Raw genomic sequence first — 27990 nt, forward strand, 5'->3', positions numbered from 1 at the left:
TTAGATCCTAAAGTCCAAAGGTAATAGAAAGAGATTACATTTTCGAGCGATAATTGGTTGTTGCTTCTGTCAATCAAATCATCTGTTTCAAGGAGCTAAGCGAACATTAAACGGATTCGTGAATTTATGTTGTCAATCAACGAGCAGCGTAGCCGGCCCTCTAACCATCGTGATTGGCTTTTTCTCTTGACATTTTTTTTTTGCCTCTGTTAACATGTTTATCTGTGTGGATTCTGACTGGTCGTTAAGCTGTCAGTCGCTGTGAGGTTTGTGGTTAAGAAATAATACTTACTTTTTGAATGGGCAAACATGCTGTCATTCATCTTAATCTTTAAAAATGATTGGACAAAGCTACACAGAAGGCAGGAAACCTTGTGGTAGCAGTCGAGTGCCGCTGTTTGGGCTTGAGACCGGCATTGAGGCAAGGCCTCCTATGAAGGTAGTTTTGGGTGCTGGAGGGTGAGTGCTGGATAAGGAAGGTATACAGATGAAATGATTGATTTCTACGACGGGAAGTTGGTGGTGATAGCCTAAACGGGGGGAAAATAAAGGGGAGGAGTGCTAGAGAATTAAAAGAAGGGATTGCATACGGGGGGGGGAGGTGAAATCTGGGGAGAGAAGAGGTGGGGGTGACCCAGAGAGACGGTCTGCAATATATAAAGGAGGGGGAATTGAGAGTCGTTGACGGGGATTGTTCAGAAGATAGAGGTAAAAATATGAGAGGAAGAGCCAGGTAAAGGAGGGGGCTGGGAGGAAAAGGGCTGAACGAATATTAAGTATGAATCGAAGAAAGGCGACTGCGGGGTTCAGATGCAGGCTGGGCAGAAACGAGGTGGGGTTTAACCAGATGAGGCTTGTGGGAGGAGGGTCGGGAGAGAAGAAGGTAAATGAGGGTTGTGGAAAGATGGGGTAGTATATGAAATTTAAAGGGCACTAGGTAGACTGGGTGAGAATAAAATATGGGGAAAGTTAGACAGGATATGAGGAGGTAAAAAGTTAGATTGAGAAAGTGAGGGTTGGAGAATTGCTTTTCCCTTCTTGTAAGAGAAATCCAATAAGGGAATTTAGGATAGGGGGATTTGCTGAAAAACGAAATGGGGATGGGTGGGTTTCTGAGTGGATGAGGCACAATAGAACATAAGAAACGGAATGAGGTTGATTCTACAGAAGTAGAAATGGAGTAGAACCAAAGTGGAGGAAATGCGAGCCTAGCAAAAGTAATTGGGTGGGGAATTGTTTCTAGAATAGAAGCAGTTTGAAATGTAATTGTATTCTCATGCCTGTTTATAGTAAATGGATGTGTTGCAGGCCAAGAGCTGTTCTGTTTAATTAAAAGAACATTTGCATGATATTATTCTGTGACTTAATAATTAGCTTGTGGGAGTGAGCAATCCTGACCTATTTTTTCAGAGTTCTTATATTTGGAATCCAAGGCTTTTAGGAAACGAAAGTAGGAAGGTAGATAAAAAAGAGAAATGTAGGATTAATTATAAAATCTTAAGAAAATATATACACCATCATGGGTTAATTAATTCAGGAAAAACTCTAACCTGTTGATCTTTTGTTTAGAATCTCATTAAATGGGTTGCACTCCTTACTGCACAGGAAAAGAATGCTTTCGCATCTAGATAATGTTAACTTTTGTATATAACATTAAAAAGAGATATTATTTTTAAAAAATGACAGCTAAAGTAAAAAGCTTTACTTTTGTTGGACTTATACTTCTTCATGGTTCTGTGTACTGCAAATAGGACAAGGTTCAAACTCTTGTGTGAAAAGATTTATGGTAGAATTCTCTATGATCTCTTATATGTCATTAGCTTGCGTTTTGAAGAGTTAAAATCTTTAAATTGAGACTGTGATGAGAGTCCAGAAAGTCTTAGCGATTGAGAAAGTAGGATTAATGAGGGAACATAAGAAAGTGGCTGGTGGAAATTTTGGCTCTCATGTCTTTCAAAACAACAAGTACTACTTAGAAATCATGCGTCTCTGATAGAAATAGAAAAAGATGCTGAAATATGATAGTAGAAGGAAGCATAGATTGGATTAGTCTTGAGTATATGGTTGCTGTTCTTAATAGAGCAAGGTACGATTTTTGAAATTCTTGTATTCTGTTTAATCTGTAGCAGGAGCAAATGAAGCAATAGTTGAGATATAGATTTTTAAGAACAATTTTAAATTAATTGAAGGAAAAATTGTATTAAAAAGCTCAAGAATTGAAAGCCAAAACATCCTCTCATGGCTTTATATTTAATTCTAAAAATTTGAACTACTGGTAGCAATGTTTTCTAATAATATGTGTAGAATTATTGTGGTGGGATATTGACCTTCCCTATCCTCATGTTTTTAATTTTTATTAGAAAATGCTTTGATATGTTTTTAATGTTTAATTCATTTTGATAGATGCATTTTAATGGCAATTTAATATTGGATGTACAGAAATTTTATTGCTTGAAGTTTGCTGTACACTTATATGTGAAAGTATAAGGAAAATATTTGATTGTGAATGCCACTTTATCCATAATTTTTACTGGATAGATAATTGAGAGGGAAATGAAAGAAGCCCTATTTTTTCCAAATAAGTTCAAAAATTTAAATGAATCTGCCAAATACTGACCTGCCAGCAGTTATATCTCCTCTTCCAAGCCGGAAGGCAATGCACATGCTTTCTATAAACATTGACAGATTGACAATCAGAATATTCCACAATCAGGAATCTGAGAAAAAAGTGGGCAAGAGGTCACTGGGAACACCTGTAGCTATTAGTAGTATAAGGGTGTAGAATCACAAGCCCTGGTGGTTCCTGGAGTAGGGAAACGTAGCAACGCTGGCTGTGGAATTCTGGGAGTTGAAGCCAACATGCCTTAAAATTGTCAAGTTTGGGAAACACTGAGCTAAAGCAAGGATCCATCCATATGTTAGAAGTCATGTCCTTTATTAAATCCAGTAGTTTCTTCAGTAGGCATGAAGTTGTAGGCATGACTTGGGAGAAATAGTTGCACACATAGCTCTTGTGCTGATAAACTGCAACATCTCTAATGCTGAAAGTGAATTTGAAGTCCTTTTAAATTACTCAGAAATTTATGCTGAATGAAGGTATAATCAGCAAATTTAAACATCGCTCACAGTAAGCTCTCAATGGTGAGAGAATAAAGGGAGGCAAACACCAATATTCTTTGGAGTGTTAATATTTGGCTTTTGCTGGGTAATCAGATATCAGAAACCAAGCTGATAGTTCTTTGAACCATTTTTTTTTCCCCTCAGTCGTGTCTGATTCTCAGAGACTACCTGGACAAGTCCTTGTAGTTTTCTTGGCAAAGTTTCTCAGAAGTGATTTGCCATTGCCTCTTTCCTAGGTCTAAGAGAAAATGACTATCCCAAGGTCATCCAGTTCCTTTTGTACTTAAGGCAGGACTAGAACTCATGATCTCCTGGTTCTAGCCTGATGCCTTAACTACTACACCAAATTAATCCCCCCTTGAGCTGTAGGATAATGCTAAATTAAAGTTTACTTGGCCTGTTGTGTCATTTTTTTAAATTAAGCCTGTATAAAATAAAAGTGTTGAACTGGTTTAAAATATGATGCCTTTTAATGCATCTGCTTGATTTTTTGGGTGTGTTTCAGTTTCTGATGAAACTTGCAGCAAACAGCAGAAGAGTCTTCCCTATTCTGGAACCCTGTACTCTTTAACTGCTCCTTCAGGAAGCTTTTTAGAGTGAAAGGAGGAAAGAGGGGGAAGATCAAACTTGCAGCTCTTGAAGACTTGTTCCATCTTGCAGTTGCTGTGGGAAAATAGAAGATTCAAGGAAGTTGCTGTGTGGGTTCATTAAGACAGTAAGTCACATGAGTTTATATGCTTCATTTTGTTATAAAATAATTTTATATTCTGAATAAGCTATTCCATTAAAAATTATTGAGAATTTTTTAATTCCTGGAGATTTCTCAAATTTATTCATAATCTGAATGCATTTAGATTTTCCTTTAAAATGGAATATGAGCATTTGTTGTATATTTGTTCTATAATAGTATAGAAATATTTGAATATTATTAAACCTATTCTACATATACTTTTTCTTTCTAGAAATGCTTTTTCTGAAGAAATATTTCACTGAAGGACTCATTCAGTTCACCATTCTTCTCAGCTTGATTGGAGTGAGGGTGGATGTAGATACTTATCTAAATTCACATCTCCCTCCCTTGCGGGAGATTTTTCTGGGCCAGAGCTCTGCTTACACTCAAATACAGTTTCACAACCTGCGGAACACCCTAGATGGATATGTTATACATCCCAAAAGTGTAGATCTGGACTACTATTTTACATCTCGACGGCTTCTCAACCAAGTGAGGGCCTTGGACAGGTTTCAGGTGCCCACCACTGAAGTCAGTGCTTGGCTGGTACATCGAGATCCTGAAGGTTCTGTCTCTGGTGCTCAGCCCAATACAGGAATTTCTCTTGAGAATGGCGGTGGCTTGCAAAATGGAACTGCTTCAGACAATGTAGTCAGAGAAAATGCAATGGAACAAGTATATAGTGAAGAGTTGGAAGACCTAGGTGCAGTGGCTCCTCCAATAAATGGTGATCTAACTAAAGAGGTATGTATAGTAATATTCTATGGAATGAAGTAATAGAAAATAATTGTTTGAGGATTCTCTGTAACTTTTATTAATAAATATACTGATGCCAATATTTTAACATTTCTTTGATAAGAGTGAAACAGAACAGTATTAGTAATCTATTTTGACACATGGTGTATATTCAAAAGTCAGACCTCATAAACAATTTATTACATAAAATACTTTAAACGTTGCTATTTTCTTCTAAACAAGTGCTTCCCAAACCTTTTCCTTCATTACCCAAAACTGCTTATTAGAAAATTGAACTTTGAGGAAAAGGTCATAAGTACCTTTGTTTAGCATCATCATAACTTTGAATGGTTACTGAATGAATGATTGTGACTCAAGGACTATCTGTATTAAAAACATAATTCAATGATCTTTATGTTATTTTAGCAAATTACCATTGGTAATTTCATTTATTTTCACCTTAATAGGAATACTTTGGGAGATTTTTGAATATATTTTGGTACACACAATCTTTTGTAATGGGAAATGGGTTCAGGCAAAATAAAAATTCAAAGAAAAACTATTTTTATCCAATTTGAGGTAACTTACATGGGTTTTACATTTTCTTATTCATGACAAATGATCTTTGAAAAATCCTAAATATCATAACATCTTCTTTTTGGAGAAAGGGATAATGAAACATATTGCAATAAGCCTATGGGGCATCATTTTTGGTATACCTTGGATATATTGTTAGTTTTTTTAAACTGTTTTTTAGGTGGGAGGCATCTCAATAACACCCCCAGCTTAATTTGTAGTAATAGATAATAATTTCATTGCATGTATTAAGTTGGTGATGATTTAATCAATTTTGAATTCTTTCCAAGGAATTTTTCTAATATGTATTTAAGAAAGCAAGCGCTTATAATCTTATTAAGCAATAAAAAACTATCCTTTGCAGTCTTCTCCTTTTTTCTCTTTCTGCTATCCCATGTGATTTACTTTATAAGGGTCTATTCTGGTTTGCTTTGTTTGTACTGTACTTGTGTTTTATTTAGTGACAAGTTCAGTCATTTGCATGGATGCTGAAGTCTCTCCCAAACACATGGTGATATAGGACTACTTCCAGACCATCCTTAATCCCTTGTAGTTTATGTTGCAAGTGGACTGTGTTACTAGAGCTGGTATCCAGGCTTGGAGGGGGGCGGTGTGTTGAAGCAGCTGTTGTGACTGTCTTCCTCCCTTGTCATGTTGCCTCATCTCTTTCATGGGCAAATATAGAGTAAAGATTTCAGAGGTTTTGCCCTTGAGAATATTAAAGTGACATATAAAAGTGAAATTTGCTTTGCACGGAAGGCTTTCCGTTGAAGTAAAAGTAAGTCCCTAGCAAGCTGAAAGAATAATTTTGTTATGAAAATATAAATACTATTTTTTAGAACAAAACATGAAGCCATTTTATGGAGGTTTCAACCCTCATGTCTTAAAAGGACTTATTTCTAAAATGGCTATAACAAATGGATAAAATTGAAATTTTAAAAATGAGATAATCCTTCCCAACTACAATTATGAGGCTGACTAATATGAAGAGTTGTCTAGACTGAAGGTCATTAAAATAGAGAAAAGTTGGGTTCCATTGTGGTTGCAAGCCAAGAACTATCTGTATTGGAGGTTTTTTTTAAACAGATTTGAAACCAAGATATTTAATAGTCCTTGGCTATGAATCTGAAAATCAGTATTGTTTGCCATTCTAAATACACAGGGTCTGCAAAATACAATAAAAGGAGTAAAGATGAATTTATTAAAGCTCATCTGATTTAGATTTTCATCAAACTCTGATTGATATGACATGTCTAATATTTCATTTAACAAACCTGCTTAAGAGCTCCTTCTCTGGAATGGTGCTGCCATAAATAAAGTATCTTTCCATGGTTTATTTTGAAGTTTCCATATCACTGCAATGGCTTTTTATGATTAATACAAACCAGAGAACAAATCTATGGTTCATTTTGACATATGGGACAAGAAAAAAGTATGCTATACTTTTATATTCAAGTATTTTGGTCCTTGCTGGTCCTTTCATTTTCTTAAACTGCTCATTCTTTTATGGCAGTTATGTACAGGCACTGTGACTTTTCACATTACCGAAGTATTTGAGCATTTGATTCGTAACCTTATGCAGTATAATATATATTATATGAAACAACTTGAAAGTGATTTTCCTTAAAATAAATTCAGGATGAACTTGAGATCTATATAGCTGTTAAGAATTTCTGTAATAAATGTATTTAATATTCAGTGTATGCTGCCATAAGAGTCCTTTTTGTTTGCTGACCAGCAAAAGGAATTAATTTTATGTGCTATCTGTATTGGAATCTAGGTACGGGGAACACATCTATAGGGCAATGATATGGGCATAATATTTAGATTCAATGAGGCAATATATTGCTTTCTTTTCAGGAGTACAGAAGACTAAAAAATACATGTACTTAGGAGTATAAATAGATAATTTAAAAAATTATGAGATGGAAGATTGGACTCAGTTCAATCTTAATCAGGAATTCCGTGAACATACAGAGGACAAAAGAAGAAAATATAATATGGAATTCAAGGTAGATGACTTAATACATTTATTCTTGAGTTCTGCCTGTTTTGTGTATACAGACTACATATAAATGAGCAGAAATGAGGAAATAAGGTATCAAAAGCTTTCTAAAATATATACATCTTCAACTGGACACTTTCCTGATGGTTTTTGGACTAACATTTCAAGGCTAGGATTAAAATGGTAAAGACTTGCCACATTTAATTTTTTTTTAATATGTATTTATATCTTTGTAATATACCCTAACAGAATCTGAGACTACAGTATATAAAATGAACAGAATGTGCTAGTCCTGAACAGAATGTGCTAGTCCTGAACATAATTAGTTTTTATATAATCTTTATTAAAAGTAGAGATGAAATGAGTGCTATGGGTTATCCTCTTAACAAAACTTAGTGGTGAGGCATGAATTCTTGAACTTTTAAAATACAATTGGCCATAGTCCCAGATATCCATCTTTTTTCCTGATCATTAGAGTATCATTTAATTTCAGTGACATCACTGGAAATTTTGCAGTGTCTTGCAAAACTTTGAAACTGAATTTGTAGCTTGTCTAAAGTTCACAGGTTTTTATTACTATAGTTCATTTAGTTCTAAAAGAATGTATTGTGTAAATTTATCCATTTATGACTTTTTCAACAAACCATGCCATAGCATATTGGGTAAACCTAACTCAATTTCATTGACAATTGTGAGGGGGGATCCAGGATATCTCTATAATCAATAAACTATTGTTATAAGAACAATGGAATAGAGCTATGCTGTTCCTACTGGAGGATATTAATAAATGTGTGACTTTAGACTTTCTCTTGCTTCCTCTTAAAATGTCAGTTTCTGTAATGGGGAAAGTTACCCATTTTACAAAGTATTGAATTTCTTTCTATATAGAACATTCTTACTATAGAGATGGTTAGACTGCAGTGGACAGGGCTTCTGGATAAAAGAACCCACCCCAGTATAGATCTGAGCTTTAAGACCTTGATCACTGTTGTATTATTACAAAGTACTAGGAATGAATGCTGGGATTATTTTGGGATGAGTCTAAGACAGTGGTGGCAAACCTATGGCACATGTGCCAGAGGTGGCACTCAGAGCCCTCTCTGTGGGCACCTCGCCGTCGCCCCAGTCCTAGGCCTTCAGCTGGGTTTTATAAAATCTTTTTGCTTTAGGCCTCCGCCGCTATGTACAAAAAAAAAAAGGTTCAGTCAATCAGTCAATTTCAACTTCTCATGGGGAAAAAAAAGATCTTGCAAAGTTGGAATTGATTGATTGAACTTTTTAGTCCCACCAGTCTGCCGTTTTCACCGCAGCCATGCCCAGCCAATGGGTCACGCCCAGCCAATGGGCCACACCCACCTGGCCCCTGACGATGCATAAGTAGGTTTTGGCTTGCAATTTGGGCACTCAGTCTCTAAAAGGTTCACCATCACTGGTCTAAGATGTCGTTTCCCTTTTTCTCTCCTCAAATTCATACAGCTTCCATATGCATTCTAATTTGTGTATTTTAAACTCTCATTTTTAATATATTCTCTTTACTATTGGGATGTACTCAGTTGAGGATTTTAAGTGCTTAGACTGCACAGAAAGGAATTCATTCTAATCCAGATATGACAGGTAAGCATTATTCAGGCCTCAGAACTTTTTTTCCCCTTACAGTTTCCAAGGAAAAGTCTCTTTCCTACAATAGCCACATAGCTATTTCTGCCTGAAGACATTGCTAGATAGCATGGTTTATTGAATTTGGGAGTTTATGTCATTTAATTGCTTCATTTCTGATTACTATTTGAAAATAGAGAATTTCCTATTGAAATGTTAATTTCTGCACTTTCGTAGTTTTTAGGTTATAAATTGAAAAAAAGTATAATTTCTCTTAAAGATTTTAAATCACAGATAACATTTCTAGAAGAGAACCGGGTCTATGATAGCAAAAAAATATCACGAGTTTGGTATCACCTTTTCCAACTAACATTTATTATTAACAGGCATAAGCTTTCCAAGTTCAACAAAGGTTGTACCTTTTAATAGAATTTGCTAGCTGGAAAAGGAGTTTCTAAACTCCTGACTTTTATAATAGAAGATGTTCCAATTTTTCATCATTATGAAACTTTAAAAAAAATCTTTATTAAATTTAATATGCTAATGCCTACTTGTAGCTTTTTGAGATTTACAATAATAATTTATAGTTAGGATTTTTCTACAGAAGAACTCCATAGCATTTCCTGGAATTTATCACATCTCCCAGGATTTCCATCCAGTATTTAATGCTCACCACTAGATCATTTTTCCTAACAATGTACCATCTGTTCATCTAACTATCCAGACACATCCCCATAGTTTCCTTGGAAATATGCAAATCCCTATTTGCTGGCAAAATAAACTTTATTTTAAAGCAGCATTTCAAATTTGTTTTTCTTTGAGAATACTGAAATACAGAAGAAAGTTTGAGATGCTATGAAAACATTGCATTATTAACATAAAGGGTATTCTACCATTCTAACTAATTTGGGGCAAGAGGTGAAGCAGAGTATGAGGAGCCTCTATTTGTATTGAACATCATAAAAAAAGGTAAAGAATGCTAGTTGTTGTCGACCATAGGGGCCGGTGCTCATCTCTATTTCAAGTCCTTTGAGCCAGCAGTGTTCAAAGATATTTCTGCGGTCATCTGGCCAGCCTGATGTCACAGCATGCTGTTACCTTCCCCACAAAGTAGTACCTATTTATCTACTCACATATTGAACATCATAGTTCTTTTTAAATGTCATAGGCACAAAACTATTCCTAGAATTAATTGTAGCTATGTTTTAAATTAAATTATTGGCAAAAATACCACATGCCAATTTAGTTTTCAGTGTTTCTGTTGCTGGATAGAGTAGGCATCTATTTCTTAGCAACCATAATGTAATATGATACATTATGATACATGTATTTACTTCTATATCTTAACTAACATTTGTTTACAGTGGAAGAGATTAAACTGCAGTAAATAATTGCCTTCCACTATGTCTTTACCCAATGGTTGTTCCATTTTATCTTAAAGTAGAATTTAAGAATAAATGTTTCCTTGTTATCCAGAATTTGTTAGAGATCTGACTGGACTACTGTCTTTGCCCTGATTTTTGATAGCTACTTAGTTATTAAGATAACTAAGATAACTTATTTATTATTTTCCATCTTTTATGGACTCACATAGAAAAAATTATTTAGCTAGAAGTAGCTTTGGAAAGTATTATTAAAGCTTAATTGAAATTTGAATTATCTATTCCATAATATCTTTTTAATGTGTTTGGAGTGGACATGGTTATACATATTAAAATAAACCCCCACATATGCACATTTACCTAAAATTCTTATTTTTTTTACTTGATATTTCTTATGAAGAGAACTAGACTAATTCCTTTTCCCACTAGAGTAGTTCTACTGTTGAGACTACATCCAGTCCACAAAACGTTTGATAACTAGTTCATGATAAAATAACTACAGAATCCAAGAGTGTGTAGAATTTTTCATAGCAGTTTGACATTAGGTAGTTTAATAAGCAAGAATCAAGCTCTTTATCATATTAAAAACTAAATATTTATATAAGTAATGTTTGTTGTTAAAGTGTGTTGTAGCTATTTAATACAGGACATTGCTATTTTATTCATACCTTTTGGTTTAGTTATAATTGCAGAACGAGGAAAAAATTATGTAATAGCGATTCTCTATATTAATTGCGTATACACACACTTTCAATGAACAGATACAATTGTAATTCTTTTTTTCCTATGATATTTATTCTAATTGAATTTATTGAAATTTAACAGAGTTATGTCTGTTAAATTTAACAATAACAATTGTATTTTGTATGCCTTTTTAAATTTTATTTTTCTAATTGTTATTATATATAAATATAAAGTCTTAATGTTCATTGGAAATAAAAAACTGGTCCTTCACCACAGATAGTTGAGAAGCATTATTTTAGAGTTACCCAGGTATAACAAAGCCTACTGTTTTTACTATTATATAAGCACAACAATGGTTGGCTATTTCTAGAAAATGCTATAAGTGGAAAAATGGCTATAATATGCAGTTTTGCAAATGCAGAAAATGTATGCAACTGCTTTCTATATATTATTTAGATATTCTTAAACAATCTTCTAAGGAAAAGTTTATGAACCTATGAATTTTCAGTTATTATTAACTCAGTTTTTCCTATCAGCCATGATTTTAAAAGTAAAGAAATTAAATCATATTCCAAGGTTACTTTCTGTATATCCTTCCAGTGGTTCTTTGGAACATACCTTTGTGGGACTCTGTGTTCCTATTTCTCTTCAGACACTTGAGTCATTCCCCTCAACTTGCTGCTTCTCTAATTGGCTTCTTTGTCTTACTGTTTCTGGACTTGCTTTTTCCAGTCCTGCTTCAGTTTACATATGCTTCTTAAATCGTAGTTGTTTCTATGTGCCCTGGGATTGGGTGATAAGAAACTAGGAAGTTACAACTACCCATTAAGTGAGTTTGTGAGTGTATGTGATTATGGGGTGGAAATAGAGTTAGCTTAAAAGGTATTTATGTTTATGAGTCTAAAGAGTTGGTGCTGCTAGTACCTCTAAGATACCATTGCAATATTTTTCTGGATTTGTCTTTTGGATTTTAATATATTTTTTTTACCTTTTATGCTTTTTAGGGTGAATACTACAGGTGGCTTGTTCTTCCAGAAAGCTTATTATTTGAATTATACTACAATATTTCCACATCAAGGGATAAAAATAAATGTCTAGTTCAGGCAACATGTGATGAGAATTGCTAGAGTTTGTGTTGTGTTACAGTAGCCTTCTTCATTTCAAGTCTGTCTCTTATTCAGGCAGCATAGACTATAAACATTAGCAATTGAGAACATCCTGATTTTCTCTTGTCTTAGGTGACCCTGCTGTTTCCAACATGTAAACATTAATGAAGTTTAGTTAACATATCCTAGTTAGTATACGGGCAAAGATTTTCTGAGACTATGTTGAACTTCTTCAGGATCTTGCAGTGATGTCTAGAAGAACTTTGAACAAGGTCAAGCTGTTTAGCATAGAATTAGGATGATGCAAAGAATTGAATGTGAAATATATTAAAATACATTTAGTAAAGGAAAGCACAAATTTTAAAATATTATATTTTTAATAATGAAACATCTTTTAGCAAGAATATAGTTTAGCATCTTTTAATTTTTCAGTTCTATACTACAGTGATGCTTTTGCTATAGGCCTTATTTTAGGGATTTTTAGGGATTGTCATGGTTTGACATCATTGAGCAGCTGCACGTTTTCTGTGGGATTAGACTTTGCCAGTCAGTCAGCCAGTAAGCCAGTCTGCTGTCTATCCATCTTCATTGCCATGTAGCAGCATGTGTCATACCATGTTTGTTGTTTGTTATTTGCTTATTCTCTTGATACTTGCTTGCATTTCTTTTTTTATGACAAGAATGCCACCAAGTTCTGTCAAGAAGAAATAGAAAAAACTATGTTTGCATCAACAAGTAATGGAGGTCCTCTAGGTGTATGGTTGTTTTGCATTGTCCAAAACCTAGAAGCAACTCTACCTAATTTTTGTATGAAATACAGTAATAGTTTTGCTAATCTTGCTGTGCAGCTTTGATCCAACTGCATCCCTCTGCTTTTGCCTGAGACTTCAATTTTAATACCCAAGTTCTCTTTTAATGCAATATTTCCATTAATCTCTCAAGAACTCTAGATCAGCTGGACCCAACCTTTTGGGCATCAGGGACCTGTTCCCTGTGGACCAGGGGAGCGTGGTTTCGCGTATTGCCTGGATCCTGCATTTGCACGGATGGGGTTTTGCTCACTTGTGCGGCAGAGGTTGAGACCCCTGTTCTAAATGGTCTATACAGCTAGTCCTTGCTTAACAATCATTCATTCAGTGACTGATCAAAGTAATGTAGGTATTGAATGAATGAATGAATGAATGAATGAATGATGGTTACAATTGGTCTTCAAAATTACAGTTGTAGCTCCATGGTCACTTTTTCAGAATTCAGATGTTTGGCAATCTACCCAGGGCAGTGCGCACTTAAAAGCCTTGTGAAGGGCCAGCAGTTGCTTTGTCCGTGAGAGGGAGAAGATAGTACAAATAGGAGGAAAAAGACAGTGATGGTCAATAGGATGGCAGGATCAGGCAATAGAGTGCAGGTTGGCTTGAAAGAGTAGAGATGGGTGTGAAATAGGCAGGTGAAGGAGATGAAGAGGTGAGCATGGTGAATAGATCAGAAATTTGATGTCTTTGTCTAACAACAGCGCGGTCCAGATCTAACAACTGTAACCAGGACTGCTGTAACTGCTGTTGCTAATGTATATGATGTTTTGCCTAGCAGTTGCTTTGCTTAGTGATGAAAAGTCAATTCCCAATTAGGATTGTTAATCAAGAACGTAATTTTTACAAAAATGGTGCCATATTTCCAGAGTATGATATTGTGACACATTTTTTAAAAAAGTGTAATTACTTTTTCTACACTGGAAAGTCATGAGTTGTATAATAACATGAGGCTAAATTGCAGAAATATTTTATTATTACTGTATGTTGCATTGGCTTGAAAAGAGGATTGTAAGTTTGAACTCTGAAGCAACCAAATGCTGAAGTAAGATTTTGGCAAGCTGTCAGAATAAAATGTGAGGTACTAGTTAAATGTTGAACTAATTCTAAAAAACTCAGTTTCAGTTTGGGAGAGTTTGTTTTTTTGCTTTTATTTTTCCTACTATTCTGTTAAATGTACTTTTTCGTATGGTAACATTAATCTTTCTCTGATTGTTTAAATAAGATTTCCCTAAGAAATAGGAGTAGGTTATAAATACTTTCTGCTATTCCATTGCTGTTGGAAGGCATGTCCTAGATGCAGGCAGGCTGTACTGAATATAGGTCCAAGAGTCCTGGAAAGTTTCTTGAAACAATATTTTAAAAAGTAATGCCCAGAATAAAACTTGAATTGAAAATATTTTTTTTTCATACAGAAAAAATATTTGTTAAAGACTAATTATTTTTATTTACTAACATAGCCTGTTGTTTATGTGTTACTAAAGTATAAAGGACAGACACTCAAAAATGATATTCATATAAGTAACTATGGAAAAAGATATAAATGAAAACAACCAATTATGAAATTAAATAAGAAGCTGAAGATATATCAGCATCTTCCTCTTTACTAAGAGCTCTTTGAAAGCAAAGATCATAGCATCAATAGCTGATATGATTGTGGCTTTCAAAGCTCTTTTTGTCAAAGAAGAGGCTTTCTTATTCTCAGCCCACCACACAGTTCTTGTTTTTTGTTTATGAGTTAGAAGATATCCTAATTATCTAGTTGCCCTTATCTAGTGGCCTAACATGGGCCAACACAAAAGCAAAAATTGCTGTACTATAGGATTTACAGATATTCAGCCATATTGGAAAATGTTCTTACTTAGGGCTCTGTTTATTGCGCAAGAACACCTTAAGCTGGGGAAAATGCATTACTCTTAGAATATAATATCCTAGCAATATAGCATAATATAGCATTAATTTCTGCTAAGACTCCTATGATGAACCAAATGAAGCTTCTCCTTCAAGTCTGCAAAGCAAGTGTTGTAAATGTGGTGCAATCATAATAAAAACTTGTGAGTGAATGGAATTTATTAACTAAATTTTCAATGGTGGAAAGCTTTTGTTCTACATTTCCTTTCTTTTCCTAAAAATAAGAAAATAAAATGGACCAAAAAATCCAACTATAAGCAGGTTTATATATAGTTATGTTTAATTTTGATGCAGAATTTCATTTAATGTATGGTGTTTGTTGTAGTATTCATTTCTTGTATCTGGTGACTTCTCCACCTGTATTCCAGTGATATCTCATTCATTATTAGTGGAATTGGAAGAAAATTACTTGAGTAAAGAGAGAAATTGCATTTCTTATTCCATTATTTTATGTCAGTTTTCTGAAAGCTGTAAATCAAAAACTAAAATTCCAGGGTAATTATTGATTGGGGGGATTTGGGGGAAAAGAGACTCTAATCCTGATTTATAGGGTCAAAAAGTTCCTTGTAAGATGATTTTCATCTCCTACCTGTATAAAACACTCTACTTTGTTGCCTGCCACTTTTCTGCTTCTTTTGGAGAGTGAATGAAATCTCAATTGATGAGAAAGGGAGAACTTTGGGTAATCTCCGATGGAGAGAAAGGAGGAGAAAATATTCAGTACTATCTCAAAAGGCTCCCTTAATGTTGTTCCCCCTGCACCATTGCAACCATCATTGCAACCATTGGGTGGGGCATCCAAGCATGGGAGCTTTTCAAGGAGAGAGAGACCTGAATGCTGCTGCAGCTCCCAGAGCAGCCTGGGCGAGGTGGAAGCTTAAAAAGCAATTGGCTGTGTGTTTTGCGTCCTAGGTGACGAATGCAAGGAGGAACACTTTCTCCTGCATCCTCAGCAGGGACCAGAGGCAAGGGATTGGTTCTTTCTGCAACCTAGGTAACCAGCACAGGGCGGAGCCTGGCTCCCTCTGCATCCTCCGCGGTGACCTGGGGGAGGGGACTGCCTTCGGCTGCAGCCTAGGTAACGGGTGTGTGTGGGGGTGTTGTCTCAGTCTCACTGCAGCCACAGCACAACACATGGGGTGGGGATTCCATCTCTGCAGCTTGGGCATTGAGCAAGGGGTGGGGATTTGATGGAACTCCTCTCTTTAAGCGACAAGCAGAAGAGAGCTGAGGATTGGATCTCATGCTGGAGTGAGGGGAGGGAGGAGGACTGGCTATAGCACAGCACCTGTGGGTCACATGCTGGAAAGGAGGGGGGCTTTCAAACAATTTGGGGGCAGCTAGCAAGCCTGCCAAAAAAAGAGCAACTGTTAACTGAAACTGGAGATGTCTGTCCGGCACTCAGCTCAGGTCACCCAGCTCTGCCTGCCCGGAATCTACGCTCTACATAGACCATGATCTGGGTGGACAGCTCTGGGAGCGGCAGCTGGGGACATGAGAAAGGTATCCTTTCTTTTTGACTCTTTTCTCACCCCTCATGTCTGTCTGCTGCTTGCTTTTATGATAGATTCAGGCCAGATACAACTCAGGTACAATGTACTAAAAAGATGTGCAGTAGGAAAGAATGTAGCATACATTGGCTGAGGGATAGATTGGAAAATATCATACATATTGGAGGAAAAGATATAATCATGGCTTGAATTCTTAATTTATGTGTATCTTTCAGTGATGCTTTCATTATAGAAAGAAAACTATGTATTTATGATGATTATGTATTTTGTACCAGTGATTTTCACAAAAGGTGGAGGGAGATGGACAGAATTATAAAATAAGAATACTTGTAAAAGGGAGCAGGCAGTTGAGAAAAATAGATAGCAGTGTCTGAAATTAAGAATATTTTTGATCCATGTGGCCTGCTTTACAATGGAAGTTGGGGTGAGCAAAGGGTGTACCTTATGAAGCATTATCGGGTCTTTCCACCTATACCGCCCAATCACATTTCCAAACATTCATAGTCTGGAAGTAACTAGAAAAAGTATACATTTGGATTAGAATCTTCAATTTGAAGAAATAGTTGATAGGAGGGCTAAAGGAGAAGGGAATGTTGTTTTGTCTAAAACTTCTATTTGCACTGAATGTTCCATGGAAGAAAGCTTGTATTTTGCAGTTAGGAATGATTTAAATTAATTTGAATGAATGCCAGATAGGAAGAGGAGGAGGAAGATGTGATCCAGATACATGTTTGTGATCAGTTAGGCCGTGGAAAAACAATTGGGTCTTTTGAAGCTGAAGATGCTGAAGGTCTAGGGCAGTCAGTTTGAGGAAGGACAGAGGAGCTAGCAGTTGCAGAATAGTCTGTCGGTAAATTAGTTCTGGAATACTGGACCAATTATTTGAATTAATATTAGAATGGTTAAATTAAGATAGAGATATTAGAGACAAGCTTATTCTGAATTATTGTTCCTTATACAGATGGAACAATCAGTGCTTTGAAATTGGGTGGACAAATCAGAAAGATTGTAACATTGCTGCATTTTATATTCCCCAATGTTTTGAAATGAAGGGAGATTTAGTCTGTTATGTTCCTGTCTGGAGCAAGGAGAAATAAGTTAAAATGAGTATACTTGGCATCCCTAATTCAAGACTTCTTTGCCACTTATGTATTATATAGGAATAATGATAATTTGATGTGGTTTCCATTGGAAATGTAGAAGGGTGGAGCCCCAAGTGCTGATCCTTCAGCATCATTCAGCCAGATTTGTTTGCAATATTAAAAAGCATTCCAAAGAATGGGAAGGCATTTCTGGTCCTGAATGAAAGGAACATCCTGCTGCAGTATGTGAATGAATATAGCTTTGGGTGATCTTTGTCCTGTAGCTGAAGAATTTGTAGGATATTGTAGGGCATGGGATGAAAAAGAAAATTTTAGGGTATGATAAACCTTGTTTAAAGTCTGTTGTAGAGGAGGCCTGGTCACTGCTTTGTGGTTAGAAGCAGGCAGATTTGTTTAGAGTGCATTCAGCAGAGATTGTTTTCAGTTTGAAAGACTGGTTAAGGTAGGCAGCTCAGCTGAGGGAGCTGGCAAGATATAGGACGCATGGCAATGCAAGCCGGCTTTTCAAGTTGCATCAGGTGGCTGAAAATGCAGAGAATCTCCACCCCTTTATGCAAATAGATAGAATGGCACCACAGGCTGATGCAAACCCGCTATGGAGCAGCAATCCGGAATGACAATTGGCCCTCCCTCTCTAACCCAGCCAGCCGTCTGAGCAGTTAAAGCTGCAGACTCCTGCCTGGACAGAGAGAACATTGCTGCGTAGCATGGGCAGGGAGGAGGAGACAGCTCAGTTGCTGTCCATGGAGTCCCTTGTTTGGGGCCCGGAGCAGCTCCTTTGCAGAGCCACTCTTGGCAAGCTCCTTGTGCAGGATGGCTGTAGGGGGGGGGGAGATGTCTGGAGCACCACGGCAGCAGAGATGGTCAAGGGAAGGATCAGGGGAGGAGGGGCCACACCCCATTCAGAATGAAGGGCGGCACTTAGAGGTGAGTGGGGTCAAATGATAGTGTTGGGCCTATATCATAGAATGGATGAAATTATGGTAGTGTTTTGGGTATAGAAGCTGGAGGCATTTGTGCTGGAAGTTTTGTAGGAGAGGTCATCCTCCTGAATAAGTATTTTTGACGAAGAGAGGCAGTCATGTTTCTTTCTCCCTGTTTTTTTTTTCTTTTAGGATATTGATTTAATTGATATCCTGTGGAGACAGGATATTGACCTTGGTGCTGGGCGTGAGATTTTTGACTACAGCCACCGCCAAAAAGAAAACGACGTGGATAAAGAACCGAGTAACAGTGAAGAATGTGGGGATGGCTGGAGGAACAGAGGGGACAGCAGCATCACTGACAGAACTGAGGTAGTGGATGGCGAGACAGGGGAGAGTTTCCCTGCGCAGGTAAAAACACCCTGATGGGGAAGCACAGATTGCTTTCCTACCATTCTGAGGTTGTATTCCATACCTGTCCAGTAAAGAAGATTGCAACCTATAGTTCAGTTCATTTTCTGAGAAGTAGACTATCTCCCATATTTTTCTTTTGGGTACTGTTTTTATATTTTCTCAATACGTAAAATTCTTTATATGTTTTTATATGCTTACATATTAAAGTGGACTGAGCTTTTGGAATAAGCTAGAAAGATATATAGAAATTTGGCACCTTATTACTTAGACTTTGGTGGATGAGAATAGAGGGTACACAGAGTTTGTTGCCCAAATTCTTGTGATCTGTATAGCCAGTCTGCTGACTGTCAAGTTCAGTCTTTCAAATACCTTCCGGTTAGAATTCATATGCAGGGCAGAGAATAGTCCTCAAGAGGGCAGAATAGGCTCTGGTTCATTGATACTTAAGGGCTCAGCTGCACTGTTCTTTGGGAAGCAGGCATTCAGAACAATCTTCACCTATACTTTTTGTAGATTTCATCTGACAAGAAGTACAGGTAGTCGTCTTACAAGTGTTCATTTAGTGACTGTTTGAAGTTACAATGGCACTGAAAAAGTGATTTATGACCATTTTTCATGGTTATAACCATTGCAGCATCTCCCCAGGGTCATGTGGTTTACTCAGATACTTAACAAGTGGTTCATATTTATGAAAGTTGCGATGTCCTGGGGTCATGTGATTCCCTTTTGTGACCTTCTGACAAAATCAGTGAGAAAGCCAGATTCACTTAACAACAGTGTTACTAATTTAAGAACTGCAGTGATTCATTTAACAATTGTGGGAAGAAAAGTCGTAAAATGGGGCAAAACTCACTTAACAAATGTCTTACTTAGCAACATAAATTTTGTGCTCAATTGTGGTTGTAGGTTGAGAACTACCTGTAAATGAAAGATATCTTAATTGTAGCACTTAAGTTTTCATACAATTTGTTTGCTGCTTCTGTTTTTTATTGGGATAGGTTATGAGATACATATTACGTATGTATATAAATTGGACAGGCCCTTGAAATGCTGCCCTTTGGATTATTTAAATATTTACTTTTTGTTGAGAATAATTAATTTTAAATTAATTCTAAATTAATTTTAAAAAATTGCTTTGGATCAAATATATCAGATTTTGAGCAGATGATTCTATTTTTGACTCAAGTGGAACACCTTAAGCCATAGGTTTGTAGATGGTCACACATGGTTTTTTTCCCCCTGTCCTCCAGAGTATCTTTTGACTAAAATTGCACTTTGTGTGTGAGATGGGTGATCTCCATATTTGATATATAAATAATAACTAAAAATGATTGTATAATTCACTGACATTTTAAGTTATACATTCTAAAAGAGGCATAATGACAGTTAAACCATGTTTGCCATCACCCTTGTAATTCCCTGAAAGCAAAAAGCTGCAGAAAATTCTTTTTCTATTAACTTGAAATTATCATCCTACTCCTGATATAAAAAATAAATAAATTAATTAAAAAGCAGATCCTGTATACCAAAACATTGGCCATTCTGTCCCTGGTTCAGTTTATATTTTTCATATTAAGGGTCAGGAAAAAAAGAAATAAAGAAAAAGAACATAAATATTGAACATTAGAAAACCACAGGAATAGATTATCTTCACTGACACCTTGTGTCAGTAAAAGACCATTATATTGTTTTTTTTCCTAGGCGCCTGGGGTGGAGGATCAGACAACCTTGTCCTTGGAGGAGTGTCTTAGATTGCTGGAGGCTACATTTCCTTTTGGAGAAAATTCAGAGGTACATATTTTCACTTTGGAAGTAGAGCTGATCAGTTTGGTTGCCTACCGCAATGCTGTGCCTTCTAGATATATCAAACTGCAACTCCAGTAATTTTCAATCAGCAGCAATGGTAAGTTGAATTGTGGTAGCTGGGGTCCAACACATCTGGAGGGCATCAGGTTGGAGAAAGTTAGCTTAGTGTTCACTCTTTGTCAGTTCCAGTGATGATTTCAATTTAGCAATAAACTGAGTTTCCATTTCATGTCCTTGCAGCAAACTTGTGAAATAGGCAAGTATGCTATCCTTTGAGAAGAACAGAATCTCCTGAATAATCCAGGAATTTGCTTACCCACTAAATCAAGTGCCTTGTCTGTTTTAAAATGACGGCATTGCATGCCTTGCAAAATGAACCCCCTTTCCCTCCCCCTCTTTACTTGGTCTTATTCTAGTGTAGACTTAGGGAGTTTAATAGCATACAGACTGAATCTCACTTATTCCCACTCCTTCATGTGGTTCTCTAAGAGTTCTTTGCCAAACTTTATCCTTTATTCCAACCTATTCACAAGATTTCTATGAAGGAATATAATGTACAATATCTTGAGCTACTATTATTTATTCATGTCTTTATAAATGTGTTAAATATATTTAAGTAAATAATAAATCTTGGGAAAGAGGATGGACTGCTCTAGCATGTGGCAAAAGAATCTCTAAAGTTCATAAATTGAAAGGAAAGAAGAATGATTTATTACTGTGTTAATACTACCTAAAACTTAATTCATTCACTTTGCTGTTTTGTTTTAGTTTCCAGCTGCAGATGTTCCCAGCCTAACTGACTCTCTGCCTAATGAGAGTGGGCCTTCTGTCGTGTCAGACAGTCTCCTCTCTCCCCTTCTGACAGAAACAGAGCTGCCCTTTGATCTGGAGCAGCAGTGGCAGGACCTCATGTCTATCATGGAAACACAGGTAAGGAAGGCAATTGCTTCATGTTTTGGTTTTTCCAGGACAATATATGTAGGATAATCTCCCATGCTTGCTAGATTTAGCATTGCTCTTTGCCTGCTTGCATCAGTTTCCCACAATCTATAGATATAGTCCTAGAAGTGGAAGAAAGTTGAGTCTTCCCATACACATAGTTCCAGCCTTCAGTTTGGATCAGAGAATTTAATTAACGATATTGCTATTGAACTGCTGTTGTTATGCAAGGCTTCAGTCAAATGTAAAACAGAACATTTTATTTTCTTTGTAGTATCTGTAGTGCAGAGCACTTTCTTTACTCCTGCTAGGACTTTTTTTCCTATAGCATTTGATAGGAGCATAGAATGGAACACTCATCACAAAGGATAAAAGCAAAATTCTGTAGAGTTGTAACTTTCTTAAAACCATCTTGTTGAATGTATTCATCAAAATCATAAAAATGTGTGGCACTAAGCGATTGCCAGCAAGATAGTAAAATAGAGACTCTTCCAAACCACTTACCAGAGGGGAAATCCAAACAGTCATCAGGATTCTAATAATTCAATACAACCTAGAAACAAATCCTTCATATGCACAACTATGCAGCATGTCTGTACTTGAATTATATCACATATTGTTTGTTCTTGCCAGGATTTAAAAAAAATACTACCAGTAATAGATGGTCTCTCTCCCTGGAATTTCGCTTAAAATCTCACTTCACTTTCATTTCTAGAATATACTAATATGTTTAAATCAAATAGCTACTGATCTGGCAGCAGGATGATCTGTAATATTGTGCTAGAATTCAGGAGTGTCAAACTCAATTTCATTGAGGGCCGCATCAGCATGGGTGTGGCCTACTGGGTTGGCATGGCCAGCTCTACATCGTTCGCATCAAGAGTACTTGTGGGGGCCTGGGCAGGAGTGGGGCAGATCTGAGGGTCTCTGGTAGAAGGGGGTGGGACCAGGGCAAGTGCCAAGGCATGGTCCACTGGAGAAGCCTCATTGTTCCCCTCAGGCCATGCGGGGGGGGGGAGCTGGATGGTGGTGCGGACTGCCCGGGGCCCTGGGCAGCAGAGGTCAAACACCCAGCCTGGCCCTCGAGCACCCACGCACCAAGCCCAGCCCCACTTCCCCAAGGGGACACCCAGCTGCACTTATCTCCTCCTCAAGGCTGCTGTTGCTGAGTTTGCTCTCCTTAGCCAGGTTGCTCATGATGGGTACGAGAGCAAAGTCAGAGGGAGGCCCATTCCCTCTCTATGGGAAGAGACCTGGCTTTAAATCCAAAGCTTCCTTAGCAATAGGATGGGAGACCCCCAGGATAGGCCAGGAGGAGGGGGCGAGGGGATGGTGAAAGGGCAGCAGGGCAGGACGTAAGGCAGGACTTCCCTCAGATCCTCCCTCTCCTTCTTTCCTTCTTAAGTACAGAGTGGTGGGAAAGTATTTGAGATGAGGGAGGGAGAAAATCAGACAAGAAACGCAGCTGGAGAGGTGTCACCCTTCGTGAGGAATGAAGAAATGCACCATCGCCTGGAAGGGGCCAGCACATGGCCCTCACCTACTTCACATATCTGGCTTGGTGGGCTCTGGGGGAGGGGATGCCATGAGCAGTGTGAGAGTCATTACCTGCACAATGCCGCCCAGCCCCCAGCCTGCCCGGTCTCGGCAGGCAGCAGGGTGCTTTCCTCACAGCGCTAAGAGGCTGAAACGGGCAGCGCAAATCCAAAAAGAAGTGCGATGCCACCCGACCCCCAGGCTGCCCAGTTTCGGCAGGCAACTGGGCGCTGTCCTCACAGCGCTGAGAGGCTGAGCTAGCAGTGTGAAGCTCATCAGCTTTGCACTTTGCTGCCTGCTGAAATTGGGCAGGCTGGGGGCTAGGCAGCATTGCACTTCTCATCAGATTTGCGCCGCCCAGCTCAGCCTCTCAGCGCTGTGAGGAGAGTGCCCCGCTGTCTGCCAAAACCGGGCAGGCTGGGGGCTGGGTGGTGTCTCGCTTCTTTTTGGATTTGCACTGCCCGGCTCAGCTTCTTGGCGCTGTGAGGAGAGCACCTCGCTGCCTGCTGAAACCCCTCCCCCAGAGTCCATCAAGCCGGATATGTGAAGTAGGTGAGGACCATTTGCTGGCCACTTCCAAGCGATGGTGCATTTCTTTGTTTCTCACAAAGGGTGACACCTCCCCAGCATGCACCCAGGTGGCAAGGCCGACGTGGCAGGGCCTGGTTCCTTGCTGTTTTCAGATGGCCTTGTGGACCTAAGACTGAATGCGTTTCAGCATAGATGGCCACCAGAAAATTGTACATTGGCTCCTAGCCGGCCAGGGCCACGGCAGCGGGGGCCGTTCCCTTACTGTTTCCACGATGGCTTCGTGGACCACATAAAACCACTTTGCAGGCCACTTCCGGCCCACGGGCCTTGTGTTTGACATGTCTGTGCTAGATGTTTAGCTTTTGCTCAGGAATCCCTTCTTGTAGCAGTGTTTTACTTATATAATAGTTAATTCCCCTCCCTCTTCCTGCTTTTCTATTTTGTCAAAAGTTCTGTGGCTAGAGGGGAGAATTGGGTAGGATATGCATTTATATGTAGAAAATACCTGGAAGGAATGATGATTAGTGGGCAGTAAGTAATAAGATTATTTAAGAACATGATATTTAATTTCTGATTAGTTTACAGTGAACTCCCTATCTGAGTTTTCTGTCCATTTAAGTGGATGAGGAGGTTACCATAAATGTTGATGTGTACATGTTTCCAGGCCAATGTGCCAAGAATATAACATAATAGGTTTGGAATTAAATCTAATATACTGCCCCTACTATCTTCTATGCCCCTTGCTCTGGAAGATTGGAGGGCCTACAGATTTTATGTCTGTGTTAAGTGTTGTAAGCAGTGGAGGTAAATTTGATCCACCAATAATATCCATTCTGCTAATGGAAGTATAATTCATTGTTACTTTTTTCTTGGACTTTTTATTTTTTTAATGATGTTGATTGAAACCTGCAGAATCTAAACAGTCTCTTTTTCTTTTGCAGAGCATGGAGGTAAATAGCACTACAGCTGTAGAAACTTTATACAACAATCCAAGTGGAGATCTTCTGACAGCCAACTATAGCCTTGCTCCATCTACCCCTATTAACCAGAATGTCAGCCTGCATCAGGCATCGCTAGCTGGCTGCACACAAGATTTTCCTTCTCTGTTCAGTTCTGAAATTGAAAGTCCTTCAGTGGTTGGAGGCTCAGCTTTGCTGCAGCTGGTTCCTGATAACTCCACTGGCTTCAATACCACATTTGGCTCTACCAACCTCAGTGGAATTTTTTTTCCTCCCCAGCTAAACTGTACTACAAATGAAACATCTGGGCCTGAACTCCCAGACCCTCTTGGAGGGCTTCTGGATGAAGCCATGTTGGATGAGATTAGTTTAATGGATTTGGCTATTGAAGAAGGCTTCAACCCAGTGCAGGCATCCCGCTTGGAAGAGGAATTTGATTCAGACTCAGGGCTCTCCCTGGACTCAAGTCACAGCCCTGCTTCTCTCAGCAGCTCAGAAGCATCATCATCCTCTTCGACCTCTTCCTCCTTTTCTGAGGAAGGAGCTGTGGGCTACAATTCTGATACTGAAAATGTGGACTTTGAAGATGCGGAAGGAGCTGTTGGATATCAACCAGAATACAGCAAGTTCTGTCGGATGAGCTACCAGAATCCTCCTCAGTTGCAGTACCTGCCTTATCTTGAGCATGTGGGTCACAATCACACATATAACATGGCCCCCAGGACCTTAGACACTGATGAGTCCCAACCAAGTAGTGTGGGAAAGAAGAGTTCCAAAGAGAAGCAAGAAGATTTTCTAGATAAGCAGATGAGTAGAGATGAACATAGAGCCAGAGCCATGAAGATTCCTTTTCCCAATGAAAAGATCATCAACTTGCCAGTAGAGGAATTCAATGAACTCCTGTCCAAGTATCAGTTGAGTGAAGCACAGCTTAGTCTAATCCGTGACATTCGCAGAAGGGGTAAGAATAAGATGGCAGCCCAGAATTGTCGTAAAAGAAAACTGGACACTATCCTCAATCTGGAGCGGGATGTAGATGATTTGCAGAGAGATAAATCAAAGCTGCTCAGGGAGAAGGTGGAATTCCTCAGGTCCATCCGCCAAATGAAGCAAAAGATGCAGACCCTCTACCAGGAGGTATTTGGCCGTCTGCGTGATGAAAATGGCCAGCCCTATTCCCCAAATCAGTATGCTCTACAACATGCCAGTAATGGCAGTGTTATTCTAATACCACGTTCCTTGGCTGACCAGCAGGGACGGCGTCAAGAAAGGAAACAGAAAGATAGAAGGAAGTGAAAGATGATGAATATCATTTGGAAAGCATAAAACTTGCTGAATCTGCAACTTCGAGAAGGGCTGAGCCCAGAAGAATTTGGAGGAACTTTCATGCCTTCTTATCCAATATATCTTCTCAAACCATGATAGCTGCCAGCCAGTGTATAGGAGCATACTGCTAGGCAGGGGGCCTACAAGTCTTGAGAGGTGCAATGGCAAAGCATGTTGGGAAAGACCTGTGCTTCCAGAAGCCTCAAACCAATTGAACATTATGAGAGTGTGAATTAGCTGGCATAATGTGTGTTTGCAGGGGGGAGGGGGGAAATATCAGCAGAGGATAAAAAAAAATTGAATTGTTAAGGCTGGCTTTTTGTAAAGGAAGAAAAGGTAAATGAATAGATTGAGAAGACCTAAGAGTATTTTTTTTTCCTTTGAATTCCCAGTCTTGGGTACTTCAGGTAGCTGGTTGGATTTTTAAAACTAATTTGGCGTCCATTATATGCAGTTCAAAACCATGCCTAAATTTGAATACTTAGCCATGATTTCTTCATAAATTTTTATCTACTTAACTAAAGGAGCACAGAAAATTGTACTAGAGCAAGAGAAACATTTCCCTCTAGCTGAAAGTAAAAAATTCCCATCCAAGGAATTTATATGTACTACCATTTTGTACTTCAACAATTACCACAAATATTTGGCAGAGTAAGAGTGGGAAGAGTTAATAGGATTACTATAGAAATGCATCTTTATCATCCCTCACCAACTGAATACTTTGTTAAATATTTTACTTGCCCCAGTGAGGAGCCAGCATTAATTCTGGGCCACTATCAAGATGTATTACAACATGATGGTGCATGGTAAAATTGCATGCTATAAAGCTGTCTTTTCCCATTGATTGGCTTAGAGAGACTGCTTTGGGTGAAAGGAAGTGTAGGGCCAAAGGTATGGATCTTCATTTGACTAGTCTGCAAGGTGTGTGACCATCACCATTTGGTCTACATCACAGCGGGTTTTGCTTCTATTAAGTGGGCATGCTGTGTTAAAAGCCATCTACAGCAAGCCTCTTTTTGAACGGACACTTTGATTTTAATTTATTACGGTTTTAGAACTCTGTGTTCCTATATTGTTTCCTCTCCCCTGTAGGGTTATAGAATGAACTTAAGAGTATGCATGTAGAAGGGTAGTACTTCTCCTGAAGATCAAAGCTACTGAAAGTTTTTTCTGCCATAAAGACTCAAAATGTGTTAATGGTGATTCCACAGCTGGCTTCCCTTCTGTCCTTGGATGTCATTCCAACTTCCCCCTTCCTCCATTGAAAAAATAATAATAAGGCGAAGGGTGAGGGTAGTGCCTTGAACACAGCTAGCCTCAAGTTGTGAGGCCATCCCCGAAGCTGTTAACTTGCAGTATAGCACAGCTGGAAGTATTACTGACTTGACCAGCAACTGTAGAGCTAAATGGCTTTGGTTTTTTTCCAGCCACTCAGTCCTGTGTATGTGATGATATGTGAGGGCATAACACTGAAATGGGCATCCTCCTGAGGATTGTAGAGATGGGATGCATTGTTTAAGTGGTATAAAGCAATGTTTGCAAACATATTAGGGTTTTTTTAAGGCCAAGACCTTTTCCAGAAAAAATATGAGAGTGGATAAGAAGTATACGTATGAAGCCTTCTCCATTTCTCATGCTTTTGGAATTAAGAGCATGAAATTTGAAGCACAAAATGTGTTGGAGCTGTGACTAGTTGGATGGGAAGGATGGAGCCCTGTTGTGTGCATGTGTTAATTTATTTCTGAGGTTTTATTCTGAATGGTTTCTATGAGCTATTGGGAAAGTGAGGAGAGTGTGAGCACAGGACAAAAATAAAATGGCTTATTCACTATTTAAACATTGGTTTTGTGTCTTCTTTACCCAGGCAGGACTAAACCTATTATATATTTACAGCAATGCTGATTACTCTTTTGTAGGCTGTTGAAACTGCTGTCTTAAATTACATTGTCACAATGAATGCACAAATGGCTATTAGCTGTGATAATAGTAGAGTGCATCAGTGTAATTATTAAAAACTTTCCTTTTGTGAAACTAATCTTGTATACCTTAAAGGCCATTAAAGATGAAGAATCTGATGTTTAGTTTCTTGTAAGTATATATAGTCAGATCTCTTTACAAACTGATTTCGGATATTTTCCTTTAACAAATTCTGTAAAACAGCATGTACTACTTTCTCATATTTATAGAAAGAAGCAAGTTTAGCTGGATCAACCGACTGAAAAACTTCCTGCAAACGATGATATAAAGGGAATTTAGCAGAGGCTTCATACACTTGAGTTTAAACATTAGAC

General features: G+C 38.1%; 1 protein-coding gene across 5 annotated transcripts; it reads left to right on the forward strand.

The window, feature by feature from the left end:
* Positions 1 to 357: 357 nt before the first annotated feature.
* On the forward strand, positions 358 to 27774 carry NFE2L1 (nuclear factor, erythroid 2 like 1). 5 transcript variants are annotated; one of them, XM_039333293.1, is made up of 7 exons: positions 358 to 439; positions 3626 to 3835; positions 4083 to 4594; positions 18381 to 18599; positions 20304 to 20393; positions 21177 to 21338; positions 24356 to 27774. In XM_039333293.1, the coding sequence occupies exons 3-7, from the start codon at positions 4085 to 4087 to the stop codon at positions 25667 to 25669; spliced, it is 2295 nt and encodes a 764-aa protein (XP_039189227.1). In that variant the 5' UTR covers positions 358 to 439; positions 3626 to 3835; positions 4083 to 4084; the 3' UTR covers positions 25670 to 27774. The 5 variants fall into 5 exon arrangements, with proteins under 5 accessions (XP_039189227.1, XP_039189225.1, XP_039189226.1 ...); XM_039333291.1 differs by having other exon boundaries at positions 367 to 459; XM_039333292.1 differs by having other exon boundaries at positions 384 to 479.
* The last annotated feature ends 216 nt before the right edge of the window (positions 27775 to 27990 follow it).

This window comes from Crotalus tigris, unplaced genomic scaffold (assembly GCF_016545835.1).
Source record: "Crotalus tigris isolate CLP2741 ecotype Arizona unplaced genomic scaffold, ASM1654583v1 scf7180000024472.5447098, whole genome shotgun sequence".
NCBI classification, from domain to species: Eukaryota; Metazoa; Chordata; class Lepidosauria; order Squamata; family Viperidae; genus Crotalus; species Crotalus tigris.

Excerpts from the sequence above, each read along its gene's own strand:
- NFE2L1 (XM_039333293.1), top strand. The coding sequence starts at position 4,085 with ATGCTTTTTCTGAAGAAATATTTCACTGAAGGACTCATTCAGTTCACC. Across the intron at positions 4,595-18,380 it reads ATGGTGATCTAACTAAAGAG|GATATTGATTTAATTGATAT; the intron begins GTATGTATAGTA and ends TTTTTCTTTTAG. Across the intron at positions 18,600-20,303 it reads GGGAGAGTTTCCCTGCGCAG|GCGCCTGGGGTGGAGGATCA; the intron begins GTAAAAACACCC and ends TTTTTTTCCTAG.